The 15923-nt window shown below is 40.9% G+C and overlaps 1 protein-coding gene across 1 annotated transcript; it reads left to right on the top strand.

Moving 5' to 3' along the window:
• Nucleotides 1-1687: 1687 nt before the first annotated feature.
• On the top strand, nt 1688-14763 carry bmp16 (bone morphogenetic protein 16). The gene is made up of 4 exons (XM_015951453.3): nt 1688-1804; nt 2534-2617; nt 7706-8073; nt 9637-14763. Exons 1-4 carry the CDS (start codon nt 1791-1793, stop codon nt 10707-10709), a joined length of 1539 nt encoding a protein of 512 aa, XP_015806939.1. The 5' UTR covers nt 1688-1790; the 3' UTR covers nt 10710-14763.
• Nucleotides 14764-15923: the final 1160 nt, after the last annotated feature.

Here is a 15923-nt window from a genome sequence, read left to right on the forward strand (position 1 = left end):
GCAGAAACTGGTCTAAGAGGAAAATGCACAATTAAAAAAAGACTAATTATAAAAATAACTAAAGAAAAGTTTGAGCAAACTTTGCATTTGGACAACCCAATAGTGGTAATCAGATGATCTTTTTAGCATAAATTATTATTTGCAGGATCATTGGAGACTCATACAATTTAATTAATTTAATGTTCAAGTAAGTCTTCACACACACACACACACACACACACACACACACACACACACACACACACACACACACACACACACAAACTTTTCTTTTCCAGCTCAGTGCATTCTCCTTCTCCTGCTGGTGAGTGACTGATGATCAGGCTGATTGATGAGTTATTATATGTGAAAATTTGTTGAAGGTGGACATTAAAAAAACGAAGCAGAACTGGGAATAAATCCAAAAAACTGTCTCTTCCTCCTCCCGTGATGGGGCCTCATTAACTGTGTCCGTGGAGGGATGGAGGTGGGAACGCTGGGATGCAGGATGGATGGACGGCTTATTAAGGAGGGCGGATGAGGTATTACTTTAAAAGTTTCTCACCACCCCCGTCAGAAGGGACAGGCAGCCGAGAGCTTTTCCAGAGGATGGGAAAGCTGGAGGCTGGGCTCATTCTGGGAAGGAATTTGGAGCAGAGGCTCAACGTGCCTAAATCCTTCATTCATTTTTATAGAACTTTAAGTAGAGTTGGGATGTTTATTCTTTCAGGTTTTTCTCTCGGGAGTCAAACTTATTTTAAAGGCTAGCATTTACAGTGGATGTGTTAACCTTATTAAAGGTCACTAGAAAGAAATAAAAGTCTAAAATATCAGCCTTTTCCCCACTGATGGTGTTTATATATTATGGATAAGGATTACTTTGATTTGGTTTTCTTTGTAGACCACAGGCCTGATAATCAAAACTATTTTCCTTTAAATTTCTATCATCTGTGAAAAAAGCTTTTTTGTTTTTTGACTCCATGAGGACACATTCTGACCATTTTCTATTTGCTTTACTCCACTAGTCAAAAGAAACTTTATTCAGTCACGCCTCAAACTGACAACGTACAAGCTTTGGTATCCTCTAAATTACACGGATATGCTCTGATGTCAAAATGGGCACTTTCCTGTGCAGAATTACGTCTACATGTTCAGGTTGTTTACCTTTGTGCCCGTCTTTAATTTGCAAACTTTCAAAAATGATACATAAGCAGAGTTTTGTTTGTGTGTGTGTGTGTGTGTGTGTGTGTGTGTGTGCGTGCGTGCGTGCGTGCGTGCGTGTGTGTGTGTGTGTGTGTGTGTGTGTGTGTGTGTGTGTGTGTGTGTGTGTGTGTGTGTGTGTGTGTGTGTAAAGTTGCTGTGCGGTGGGACAATTACTCAGTCTGGGGATGAATGAGGTCTGTGGCTTAAGTTTTTGTGTGTGTGTGTGTTTGTACTCGAGTGGTCTGAAAGAGGGAGCGGAGGGGACAGGGAGGAGGAGCAGAGGGACGTAGATGAGTGATTCTCCAGATGAGATCTAATATGTGAGACGATGCATCCTAAAGAGACGTTTTCTCATGGGCTTACCTCATGAATACAAATTCAGCCCCGCCGCCCGCTCTATGCGGGAAGGACAAATGCACCTTGCTTCAACCCGTTTTTTACTTCAACGTCTTACTTCCATCCAATCACAAATCTCGCTTTTGGTGACTTCATGGCAGAACTTATGAGTCATCCATTCATACCTCGGATTTGTGACTGAGTCTCGTTGCTCTTACGGGTATTTATAATGACAGGGCGACTGTCTGGGAGCATGTCGGCCAAAAACCCAAATGAAACGCAGCAGGTGAGTTTATTAACGAAGGAAACTATCAATCTGCTTGTGTTTGCTGACCTCCAGGGTCATCTGAACCAGAATGTGTGCAGGTTAAAACTGGGAAATCAGTTTAGTTTAGACATCTGTGTAAATCATGGAGCTAAATGTTTGTAAATGTAGTGACATCACTGTTTTATAGAATCTGAGTTGGTAAAGGCAGTCAGAGTTGGACACAGTTTATCAGCTGTGTACAGGCTATAAGGAAGAAATGTGTGTGTGGAGGTGTGTGTGCTAGAGAGAGAGAGAGAGAGAGAGAGAGAGAGAGAGAGAGAGAGAGAGAGAGAGAGAGAGAGAGAGAGAGAGGGGAAAGGGGAGGAGATACAAAAGGGAGGAAGACAGTAGAGAGGAAAGGAGGGAAGCTTAGAGAGAAGGTTTAGGACCAGGAGGGAGCTGTTATCGATGACAGATACAGAACACGTTTTTCTTTTAAAGCTTCTAGGTGAAGTCGCTTGTTCCACAGAACCAGAGGTAGAAGTGTGGAGGAACCAGAAAGGGTGGCGCACACCAGCAGAGGTCAGGCAGGGGAAAGGGGATGTTTGTAAAGATTTGCTTATCTGACAGTGACAGCAGGATGAGAAGCTGAGCGAGAAAGCCAAGAAGAAACATGGAGCGAGTAGAGACTCATAGAAGGGACGTGCTCTGAGAGAATAAAAAATACACAGAGACATAAACTGTCCACTTTGTCCATTCTGTCCAAAGGAGCGACAGCACGAGGCAAGGGATCGTAACACTGGAGCTCAAGGATAAATCATGGACTCTGAATACATCCCACAACACCTGGACGTAAGTACTACCTCCTCCCTCTCTCTCTCTCTCTCAAACACACACACACACACACACATCTGCCTGTCAAGCTACTGGCCACAGGAACTCTGCTGCTGAAACCATTAGGTCCCTCAGGGGACAAACACACACTCTCATGCACATGCATACACAGCTTGCAAACTTTTTCACTCCATCAAAATCTCATTCAGCATAAGCAGCTCATCTGGGAATAACGTGCCCATTATGGGTTCAAAGAACACAACTCAGCACCGCTGCAGCGTGCTCGGCATGAGCCGGCCCTCAGTGTTAACACACATCGGGTTTAATGTGAAAAGCAGCGGCGTGTTTTTGTTCTGTATTTCACATCGGTTCAGCTGTCAGGCAGCAGTTTGTGGCTTCGGCATGTCAGTGTTTCCACTGAGGCTGGTGAAGAGCGGAGGCCTCGTTCTGTAAAACCACAATGCTCTGGTGGCGCTCAGACCTCCGAGCATCCCCGGCTCAGGGGGAGAGCCTCAGGGTGATGGAACATTTTGATGCTTGTAAGTTATGCGTACCTTTGTTGGATTTTCCCAGTTTTCTGTGTTATTTCCATGTGCATCATTCACAGCAGAGCACATCTGCATCTGTAGCTGCAGCACAGCCACTCATCAGTTCTGCTGCAGTTATAACTGCTGTCAAATCAAACTCCCAAATTCAATAGTTCCTACTTTAGTGCTTAAGAAAGCATGTAGAGAATCACTCGGTCATAATGTTCTGGTTACTTATACCCATCATAGCATGTAATCTCACTCTCAAACTAAGAGCTGCTGTAAGCAAGCAGCAGCAACAAAAACAAATGTTTCCTGAAGTGTTCCACAGGTGTGTATTCCTCAAGTGCGTATTACATTTTGGCTCACGAGGCTGATGGGATATTGTTCAAGCATTTGCTCAGAGCGTAAAAGTGAACCCGGTGGCATGTATGGTACATGTATCAAGTTCAGAAGTAAAAGGATGGCTGCACTGAAAAAGGAGAGCTTTGAGGAAGGAGAGGAAGAAGAAATCAGGGAGATTGAAAGAAGGAATTTGGGAAAAGAAACACGGGAAGAACAACAGGAAGGGAAAGTGAAGGGACCAGGCGGAACACGAAGACAGTGGCGGTGGATAAATCAGCTGGCTGTGGTGACACGAGCAACACCCAGCAACGGTCTTCCGTAAAAACACCATTCATTTAAGAGCTAGGAAAAGAAAATAAGCAGTGGTAAAGTGTTTTAGCGTCGATTCAGATGTAATCGATCTTTCTAACAAGGGGAACCTGAAGACAGGGATCCCCTCTGATGGTACTGTTAATTTAAAATAGCCGGTGGGGAAAAAATACATAGGTACGTCTGTATTGACAGCTCAAAACAACAGGACAAAGTTCAAGAAATGCAAAGAGGAAGAAGGAAGGGGAAGAGGAGCAGAGTTTGAAATAAACAGATAAAAGGCGAGGCGGACGTCGGAGTTCAGAGGTTTTAATCAGCGAGTTCAGAAATACACGGGGCAGAGCAGCAGGGTCGTGGTGCCGTCTGCTCCGGAGGTCAGGCCTCGGCCGAAACACGGACCCGAGGCGCACACACACACACAGCAGCTGAACTCCAAACCGTCAAACCTTTGTCTCGGCTTATCTGCGAGCCTCTAATTATTCAAATTCAGAAAGATAAAGATTATCCTCCAAATGTGACATGACCTCAGGGTCAGACCTGAGCCTTACTGGACAGGAAAAGAGCTAAAGGTGATATGAAACAGCAGAGCTCTTGGCTATCTGACAGCAGATTGGGTCACACCCTCAAAAGGTTTCCAAATCACTTTTGGTTTATTTTTGCCTTGTTTACCCAAGAACCAATCAGAACACAGTTAGAAGAGAGCATTTGTTTAAACTGGAACGTTTTTCTTTCTTATTCATCTGATTCTTTGCCTCACTCCTGCTCTGACACACCTTTCTGTGTGACAACTAAACCTTTGTACCGCAGAGTCACCTGTGTAGTTTTGCAGGTGAGGAAAGTACAGGAGAGTGGTGGTGTTGTTGTCCTTAATCTGCTTTACAAGCCTCCACAGTATATGGGAGGGGCTGCTCAGCGGCGTCTAATCTGTAATTGTCCTCCGCTGCGCTGCCTCAGGTGAAACAGGCCTGGGTGGAGCTGCAAGAGTTTAATGGATAGCTAGCAACAATCCCACGGTTGGAGGTGGCTCATTTTCCCAGCATGCCTGCCCTTTGAACCACGTCTCGTATGAGTAGCACACATTTGAACATGCATTAAAAATATGCGCGCCTTCACACCTGTGACCTCCTTTTGGCCCTGTTTCTGACAGTGCGGCAAGATTAGGAGTCATTACAGCCTTGTTATATGTTTACTCAGCCATAAACGCCACTGCTATCTCACTGCAGAGGCCCTAATTGATTCTTTGTCCCTTACATAGATGAGATAAAGAGATAGAGGCGAGAAAAAGAGAGATATATGAGCACTTGTGAAGGAAAGAGATTATAACAAACTTAAAGTGCTTCCACGGAGAGAAAATGATTACATTTTTTACATATTTGATTACAGACTATTTTTTTCTACAACCTTTTAATACTTTTAACCCTCTCAGGCTCTAAATAAGTTTTGATAAAAGGACGAACAACTAAGTCCTTCAGGGGTACTTCTGAGTTAAAAAATGCTCATGAAAGACGTATGTGGAGTAACCAGGTAGGTAGGTTTTAACGTTGCAAATCTGCAACGCCTGCCTCCAGAGGGTTAACTCGACCTCTTTGTGTCAAGGGAGCTGTTACCTTGCTGGCTTGTAATTACTCTCTCAGTTAAGAGCACCTTCTCAACAAAGATGCAGGGTGTTAGCCGGGTCAGGTGGGCGACCCTATTCAGGAGTTCCCGCAATGCAAAAAGCCACACAGGTCAGTCCTTGCTTTGAGTTCGGTGAAAAAGCCTAAAACCCCACCAAGAAAAGCTGAGCTTAACTGAACGTTAATGTGTCATCATTAGTATCCAAGTAAATAAATGTTTGTCTTTCTTTTTCTCTTCTTCTTTTATGATAAAGTTGGAAATAAAGTGAAGACTCAAATTGTGATTAAAGACGATTGAGAGAATATCACACAAAAAAGTCAAAGTTTACAAAAGCAAACACCAAAGGTTTAAGAGATCCTTCTACACGTGAACCAGAGTAGTGACATTGATATTCATCATTCATCAAAACATAGCAGGTTTTAGTTTTTTATCACAATTTGTCCCTGAAAAAATTCTTTACTGATCTACTAAAATTATTTCATTAAATAACTTCTAATACTGCAGCATCACTGGGATTCAAACTAAAGAAATCCATCCAATATTTGAAAGGTTTTTTTTTTGTTGTTGCTTCTGATTTATTTCCAAGGACAACAAAAGAGAACATTTTAGTTTTTAATGATAGACATATCTATGATGGCTTGATTAGTTAAAAGTAACTGAGTACTTGAGAATATCAAAGTTTTTGCACAATTTCACAGCAATTCATCTCTCTCTCTCTCTCTCTCTCTCTCTCTCTCTCTCTCTCTATATATATATATATATATATATATATATATATATATATGTGTGTGTGTGTGTGTGTGTGTGTGTGTGTGTGTGTGTGTGTGTGTGTGTGTGTGTGTGTGTGTATGTATGTATGTATGTATTGGTGTGTGTGTGTGTGTGTGTGTGTGTGTGTGAGAGAGAGAGAGAGAGAGAGAGAGAGAGAGATTTAAAGAGCAAGTCAACCCCTACCAGATTCTAACTCCACTCCCACTTCCTGTTTGAAAAATGCAACAAATGCTGTTGCCTGGCAGACCGAGAGGGCGGAGCTGCTAACAAATACACACACAGGCTCACGACAACATTGTGACATCATAATGTACCAGTTTACATCATAGCATACCTCTTAGCCAATAGCTGTGGTAGATTAAAATTAGAATACAGTGCAGAGTTTTTACCTGACAACGGCACAACACTGCCAGTTTTAGGCAGAATATTTAAATTTTAACTAAGATGCACTGAAGTGCCAAATTATTGACGACACATGTCTGCAGCACGATTAGACACTCGTTTATTTAGTTTATCAGCAAAAAAAAAAGTTTATTTGGGGGTGACTTGCTCTTTAAATACAAATATAGACATAGATATAAATATAGAAATAGATATAGATATACATGTCATTCTCTGTAAAAAGCTGTCACCGTCCACATTGTTTTGGGAACAAATTTTATTCAGGCAGAATGATCCTGCCAACCGGTGAACAACAATGTGACCGTCATACATTTCAGAGCATTTTATTTCAAGTACATTTAAATTTGATTCTCTTTTTCTACATAGAAATCCAAACCTGAACCTTTACTACATCTTGTCTAAGATTTGTTCCTATGACTAGATCTAAGACACATCATATCACATTTATTTCTTACATCTGTTTGAAGCTTGGGAAATATCTTTTTCTTTCCCTCACCATGCCAAAGTTATGGAAAGCTACTGACCGCTTTAATATCTGAATCCTCTGGTGATTTAAAAGGAAAAGAGAAAAAAAATCAGGCAATCTGTCATTGTGGCAGCTTCTCACAACCCTAAAACACACCACCTGAGTAAACAACACCTGATTGATGCTACAAGTTTTAATAACTCCGAGCCATTTAAAACGCAAATACACAACATGATTAAATGACAGCTAGAAGCTGCTTAATTGTTCCTGCCGAGGTGTCCTGTGAGATATATGGGCCATACGGGCATTAAGCTCACCATAAATTAGCCCAGTAAAAACAACGGCAGCCTGGAGTAACAAGCAAACAACTTTGTGAGGATAAGTCGACTGTAAATTTCTTGAACATATGCCACATGAAGGCAAAAGACTAATGAGAAACTGGTGTGTCCAGGAAGGAGAAGACATGAGAAGCATGATATACACAGAACTGCGACTTCATGTCTTTTGCAGATTTCTCTGCAAACACTTTAATTTGTGTTTCATAATATGATTTACAATCTTCAAACATAAATTTTGTATAAAAGCTGAAGGAAAGAATAATTTTTTGCAGATTTATGCTTTGATTTTCCCAGATTGTACAATCCTCTTCTCCTGCCTGTGCTCCTCCAGGTCCACCATGCTCCCTGCTAACCTCCTGCTCCTCATGGTCTTGCTGCTACCTCAAGCCTCGTCTGGTGGCCAGGGTGGAGACACCAGCGAGACTGGTCATGGCAGGGCGTCCCCTTCACCTAATTCCCCATCACCCACCTCGGCTCTCCCTGATCCTGGTCTGGCTCAGGCCATACAGAGTCTCCTCCTGAGCCGACTGGGCCTACAGTCTCAGCCTAACCCACGACCCGGAGTGTCAGTGCCACAGTACCTCCTTGATCTTTACCGCTTCCATCAGCAGCAGTACCATCTGGTAGAAGACCCTTTGTTCCGCTTCCCCAGCCAGCACATTGAGCAGGCCAACACAGTACGCAGCTTTCACCACCATGGTGAGATCACTGATGTTTCATGATGCTCACTACTACAGATCTCCATAGAAACATGTTTCACTTCTTGTAAGGATTTTCAGTCAGATTCCTGTAGTATCATCTCCTTGGGATGTCTGTTCTGTTTGATAAAAACAAAGAACTTATTTAAGTTTCTGATGTAGATTTCGTTTCTTTCCTTTTTGCCGAGTTTTATTGAAAATGCAGAACTACTGTGTGTAGCTTCATCTGGAGAAATGAGCCATGACTTAACATTTTGTTTTATGCTTTTGCGCCTTTTGTCTCCTATAATTCTGCCTCAACTTACCTTTAACGTGCTTTCCTCAACATTTATTAAATAAACCACATCTGGCAGGAAATGTAATGACGCAAAATGTAAAAGATGAAGTTCACAAAAAAAACATAAAATTCATTTGAGCTATTTCTTTTTGCAACATTTCTTGAAACCTGTTGGATAGTTAATATGCTGTTTTACATCACAAACATACAGAATGTATCCATGGGAACCATATTTTTTACATTTCAAAATTAACATTGCTGCTTGTGTGCTTTTAGTTATTATAATGATTTTTAAAGCAGTGAAATATTTCTAAAATTAGCATATTTTGTAAGCTACATCATGCAGAAATTTTTTCTTCTTCGTTTACTGAATTTGCTCTGTTTTCCTCTAAATCCACATCATACTTTGTAAGTAAGTAAAGAGTTTTTATATAGTTAATATCGCAAAAAAAATCACAAAATCCTTCACATTGATCAACAAAACAAAAAAATCATAAAGTAAAAAAAATCAAAAATAATAAAACAAATTAAAGATTATTAAAAACAGAAAAAGTGAAGGAAACACAAAAGATTGAAGTGAAAGCAGTTTTAAATAAAAGAGTCTTAAGCTGCTTTTTAAAGGTGACCAAACTGTCAGTACGTAAGAATAAAGGAAGTTTATTCCAAAGCCTGGAAGGAGCAATCACCTCAACTTTTATATCTGGTCTTTGGAACTTCTAGAAGGTTCCACTTTGCAGACCTGAGGCCTCGGGTTGGATCATAAGATTTTAACAGATTAGTAATATAAGGAGGAGCTTGACCAAGAAGTCAGGATTCTAAAATGATCTCTAAAGTTAATGGGTAACCAGTGCAGAGACATCAGAATAGGAGTGATGTGAGCTCTTCTGTTTGCTGCAGAGTTCTGGACCAACTGGAGGTGGTCAAGCACACAAACATGTGAAAAGTGTGTAACATAAAGGCATGGACAGTATCCATAATAATAATTTCTAATAATAAATAATTCATTTAAATCTCAGTCAGTGTGAACAAATAATTGGTTTAATCTCATTTAATCTCAAATTCTATATAACGGTGATAACTGCTGATCAAGTCTTTTTGTTATGTTAAAAAGTTAAAAAGAAAAAAAGGAAACATTTCATGAAAGCCTATATTTTTGAGTAACAAGGGGCTTTAGGTTGATGTTGATTTTATTAAAATAGTTTAACACATTTCCTGCTCTTGACATCCAAAAAACAAGCTTGCGGTTGACAAACCTCACTGAACATCTGTGTTCTCTCTTCTTTTCAGAGCCTCTTGGAGACCATGGCAAAACAAACGATCGCACAAGAGTGCACATTTCCTTCAACATCTCCTCCATACCTCAGGATGAGTTGCTGCTCTCGGCTGAGCTTCGGCTCCTCCGCGGAGTTAGAGCCTCCCTGGCTCAAGGACCTTACAGATTAAACCTTTACCTCTCCAAGCACCACAAGGATCCTGAGCCCACTCTGCTAGAGACTAGGTTACTTAACAATGTCCTCCTTAGTCATCAACCTAATGGTTTCTGGGAGGTATTTCGTCTAGATGCTGAGGTCCTCCGTAAGGCCAGTGCTGGGACTGGTAGTTTGGGCTTCCTCCTGGAGAACAGGCCTGAAAACAGCACCACCTCGCTTCCTGACCAGAGCTCCTCTGCTGCAGGAGAAGACGAGGCAGAGAAACACAAAGAGAGACACCTGAGGGTGTGCAGATCTGTGGGTCAGGATGATCACAGCTGGGCCCAGGAGAGACCCCTCTTAGTGACTTACAGTCATGACGGCCATGGAGCGCCTCTAGTCAAACACATCAGGAGAACGGCTGGTAATGGGCAATGGGTAAGAGGTAGAAAAGGGTCAAATGGGAAGTCCAAGAACAGCAGCAAGAGCCGCAAGAAAGACCAAGGCTGGGGCCGGGCTAAAAAAGGGGGGTATTCTGTGCAGGACAGGGATGGTGACAAAGGAGGGGTCAACTGGAGCGATCGAGGAAGGGTGAAGAGAAACGGCGGTCATTCAGCTAAACTGAAGCGGCTTTCTCGTGGAAGATGTCGTCGCCATCCTTTGTATGTCGATTTTAATGATGTGGGGTGGCACAAGTGGATCATCGCACCCAGCGGCTACGACGCCTTCTTCTGCCTGGGAGAGTGCCGATACCCTCTGGCTGACCACATGAATGCCTCGAGCCACGCTGTAGTTCAAACTATGGTGAACTCTGTGAATGGAGCGGTGCCCAGGGCCTGCTGCGTCCCCACCTCCCTCAGCCCCATCGCTCTGCTCTACCTGGACCATCAGGACCGGGTCGTACTGAAGAATTATCAGGACATGGTGGTGGAGAGTTGTGGATGCTGGTAGAAGGTTGAAACACCTCTGACAGAGTAAGACTCCACCGCTCATCAAGTGGCGTCATTAACAGGAAGGATGAAAGTGCAGACGAGGGGAGGAAGAACCTAAGAATAAAAAAAAGACAGAGAGAGAAGCAGAATTGGAAAAATGAGTGTAGACGAGGAGGATGAAGGCTGAAGCAGCTAATTAATCATCATCAGGAGCAAGAGGTCAGACAACAGCAGAAACACATGACAGGGGTGAGGAAGAAATCACAGCAGACATGCCTTCCAGAAGTTAATAAACTGCCAGGATTTATTGTTTTTCTCCATTTGTCGACACTTCAGCTGTTTACATCATCCACTGACCTCCTATCATCACATGTGAAACCAGTACTTTGTGACAGTTCTGTGAAGATTTTATGAACAATTGTTACCTTGCATGTTGCGGACAGCTTTTTGAATAATTTCATTTGGGAAGACTTTTGTTTAATTCTGACTACACTGCAAAAAATGGTTTCTAAGAAAGCAAAAAAAATAATAATTCCGTTTTAGACATTTTATCTTATTTTTAGTCTAAAAAGAACTCTTTAAAAAAAGTATTTTAGATTTATTAGCTAGTTTTAAGAATTCTAGCTAAGTTACCACTACTTCACAGTGGAAACATCAGCGTTGCGGAATGGCAGGGGAACGGGTTCTGCTGCGTGCCGGTACACATCAGAACAGTCTCAGCTGCAAAGTGGCTTCTCTGCCATGTTACTCGCTTAACTCGCAAGATCACAAGATCCCTCTAGACTTTAAAGGTTACAGTTTGTTTATGCCATCCGCCATTAAACCAAAAACAAGAAAATCACGTTTTATATCGCTGTTTGATGTCATTTATGATGTTGTTTCTCTCCACTGCCAGGATTAAAACATGGAACCACACCGCTGCATTTCTCAAAAGATGCAGGGAGTTAATAAGCCATGAGGTTACACCTATAGACAAAACCTACATAGATATGAAATCACTTAGCTGCAATCGACTTTTATTTTGAAAATTACCAAACGTTTTGCACTGAAACTGTTTGTGATTTCCTGTCTAGCTGTATGTTAACTGCAGAAATTGACATATCCCAGAAGTGGCTCATGGCAAAAATAGAACCCAATCCTATCTTTAGCGGCTCTACGCTTCTGAAACGCGCCAGAAATTTTCCGCATCACGGCTGGTTTGAGTCCCTCCCATAGACTCCCCCATGGGCAGCAGTACCTTAGGAGGTAGAGCAGGTTGTCCAGTATTCGGAAGGTTGTAGGTTTGATCCCAGCTCCTGACAGAGCTTTCTGCTGTTGTGTCCTTGGGCAAGACACTTAACCCACCTTGCCAGCTGGTGGTGATCGGAGGGACCGGTGACGCCTGTGTTCGGCAGCCTTGCTTCTATCAATGTTCCCCAGGGCAGCTGTGGCAACATTGTAGCTCATCACCATCAGTGTGTGAATGTGTGTGTGTGTGATAGGGCTGCAACAGGCTATCATTTGGATCATTGATGAATCAGATCGGGTCTCGACTCGATTAATCGATTGATCGGGTTAAACGGGAAAATTAAATAACTTCTATAGAAACATTTTTCTCTCCTTCCTTTACTTTATTTAACAACAAACCATGATTTAACAGTTTAATAGCATACAAAACAACACGCTATCACCTAAATATATCCAGAATTAAACTATGATCAGTAAAATTTAATGTATTTCATAATATGTTCAGTTTTAAGCTACTGGAAATGCTAGTAGCATTTAATTTCTACTGCAAAAGTTTAATGGTGACATATTTATTATGTACGGGCTAGCAATAATCCAGTTTATATTATGTTCAGAGATAGACGTGTTTGTGAATTACACGCTACAGTGGCTTGCCACAATTCTGCTGTGGTGTTTAGCAGAGCAGACTCGAACCTGAGTTCAGCGGTTCTGCTCCATAGCGCTGCAGTCAGCTCAGAACAAACAGAATGGTGAGGACTTTTCTTCCGCTTGTAGAGTTTAGATGTTCTAAGTTTCACGACCATCATGTTTTTTTGGAACCCCTCTTGATGTGAGCCTGCTACCCGCTAGCATTTGCTAATCTGCTGGTAGTTGCACTTTTGATCCCAAACTGTTTCTGCCTTTGTGTCTTTGCTGGTTTCTGCTTTCCTCCACACCACCTAGATTAGCTCATTGTGCGTCAGTAAGCAACTTATGGTTCTAAGTGTGTCGTTTCTCATCAAAACATCGGCTTTCTCTCTTGTTCTGATCTGCCCCGGTCTGCTCTGTTGCTTCCTACACATGAGCTGCACAAATTGACTGTTAACTAAAGGTTGCACAATAAGAAAAAAGTTGCACAACAAAATTCATCTTTATGATTTGACTGATTCGTTGTTCCAGCCCTGGTGTGTGAATGGATGAATGATACATTGTTGTGTAAAACGCTATGGAGTCCTCCAACTCTGAAAGGCGCTAAACACGTGCGGGTCACTTATCATTTACAGTTTAGACTGTAATGGATTCTATTGGAAGTAGCGACGTTCCGCTGCCGTTCCGCGCCGCTGATGCTTCCAGTGTGAAGTAGGGGTTAATTTTGTTTACCCCAATGGCAGATTTTTTATTCGAAACAAGAAAACTTTAAAATATACACCTTGCTTTAAACAATACAATTTTTCTAAAGAAGCTTTATTTACCTAACTAAAAATAAAATTTTCTTAATTAAAAGTTTTTTTTGGGGGGGGGTTGCAGTTTAGTGAACAGCTGGGCTGGCAAAGATCAAAACAACTCTAATTTTAAAAGTACTCTTCTGCCAATGTTTTGCTATAAAACCCTTAAAATACCATCAGGTTTGCATTATATCGATATTTTAAATAGGATTATTTGTTTAGGTTTTTATTTTTATTATTATTATTTGCAAGAAGTGAATGGCTTCCCTTAAGGCACATTTGGCAGATTTGTTAAACTGATCAGAATTCAACTCCTATTTCTCCTAACTGAGGTCATTCAAAGGGTTATCTGCAGCAGGTAAGATATTAATTATTCAAAACCTTTCCACAGAACCACACTTAAAAATACTGGTTTAACATGAACTGAAGACAAACAATCCTGTTTGCAACTCATCAGTCTGTGGTAAAGTTATCAGCTATCTGCTTTGCTTCAAAAACAAAGAAATCACTTTAGCAAGTCAGAAAAAACTCCAGAGCAATTTTTAAAACAATGTTTGCCTTTCAGGTGGACCGACAGTATCAGAATTATGACGATGGCACTACTGTGGCATTAAAACTTTACGTGACAGTGTTTTGTTTCTTTTTTTTTCTCCAGTATTTTAAACTCAGAAGGGTTCAACTGTTTCAATAAAAGATAAAAGATTGTACCTTACATGCAACCACTACATCACCAGCTATTTAAAACAACAGCAGTGCTGAGGAACTTTTATGCTATTATTTGAATGTACTGCGATCACTATTATTTAAGAAAAGAGACGTTTTGTAAATTTATTTTTGCAAACATGTAGAAACTGCATGGAACGGCTGTCTTATGATTTGTACAAGATTCAGCCAAACTAAGTTAAAATGACACATTATGTATTTAAAAAAGGGCAATATGGTGTATTTAATCTTGAAAATATTTAAAAAACCTTCACTCAAACAGCGCATACAGCCAACGGAAAGCTTACCACGATGTAATGTGTGTGCTTTACATTCCTACAAGTGTTCAGTGTGTTAAATTAACAGTGTGTGTTGCTTCACATGCATTGTGGTGTACACAGCAGACATAAGTCGTATTACCTCTAGAAACTAACACGTCAGAGAAGCGCTCTGTGTATCGTAGCTGCTGAAGTGTGTAACGCAGGTGTTTTTGTCAGAGTTGTGTGTACGTGTGTCAACTTACAAAAAATCTAATAAAAGAAGGGAAGATGGATAGCAAAACTCTGACTAGTGCCTTTTAATCGGGGGCTTTAAAAGTGTTCTCTGCTGAGCTTAGCGGATGTTTTTCAGTGACGCATTTTCCTCTTTAAATGGAAACGTTTACGCAACAGCTTGTAAAATGTTTGCCAATATACCTCTAATAAACAGACCGAACAGTGACTTTTCTCCTGCATCCTTCTTCTTTTGAGCCCAAACGTGTTTCTCTCGGCTCGTGTTTAACCTGGCCAGGAGCTTTAAAGCCATTGTTTTATCCCAAGTTGCCACTCAAAAGCTGCTATCTGGTTTGCTTCTGAATGGAGACAAAAAAGAAATAGAAGAATACACTGATGCCACAAAAAATCCATATTCTTCCACACCTTCACATTCCTGAGTTTGAAATGCAAATATTGCCTTCCTAAAGTCAGTCCCATTCAATATCCTTACTCAATATCCTCTGATAGGATTACTAACGGTAAGTAAAGTTATAGGGTAGTATAATTTTATACAACCAGATTACTGTAGAATATTTTTGAAAGTTATTGAACAATAGATACGATTTCTAACCAAGTATAGATTATTAGAGTATTTTAGAATATTTTATATTTGAGGATCTGCTTCAGTGTCATCTTCCTCCTCATCATCTGTGATTGCGAGATAGGCTGGCACAATAACTGTCCCTCTCTTTTTTCATGGAAATCTTAGTTTAAAACTGCAAAATATGCTTAATATTATAATTGTTATGATTACTGTAACCATGATTATGAAGATTATGTCTAAAAAACAACGAATTTTACCTAAAAATATACTTAATTTCTTTTGTTCAGGGCGCATGATCAAATATGGCAGTTTTGATTTTCATGCTATCATTTCACCAACTTCACATTTACAACACATATATCCTTATTTAGCACAGCTAGTCGACCTTTTCATGTGAGAGGTTCATGAACCTAGCATTGTTAGTTTTAGAGATCTGATCACAAACACGAGGCGAGACCGAGCTGCAGGAAGGCAGTTTTTTGGTTCTCCAGACACCCGTTGATTGATTGAACAGCACCGTTAAGCTCGAACTGTGACTAGCTTGATCTCTGATGATTGGCTGGATGATATTCCATAATTCTAAGAGTCAGTGAAAAGGTGCACTGAAATCATTTATGTCAAAAGTGGAAGTGTCTAAATATAGACACTGGCCCTATGAAGGGCTAAAGCTAGATGAGAGGATTAAAAAACATTACAAGAAGCTAATCTTTCATTACAATTTGCTCTTTTGCTGCTGAAATAATCTGACAGTCTCCATACAAAGGAAACCTATAAAGAGCAACCAAAAGAATTACAGATATCTA

This window comes from Nothobranchius furzeri, chromosome 13 (genome assembly GCF_043380555.1).
Source record: "Nothobranchius furzeri strain GRZ-AD chromosome 13, NfurGRZ-RIMD1, whole genome shotgun sequence".
Classification (NCBI taxonomy): Eukaryota; Metazoa; Chordata; class Actinopteri; order Cyprinodontiformes; family Nothobranchiidae; genus Nothobranchius; species Nothobranchius furzeri.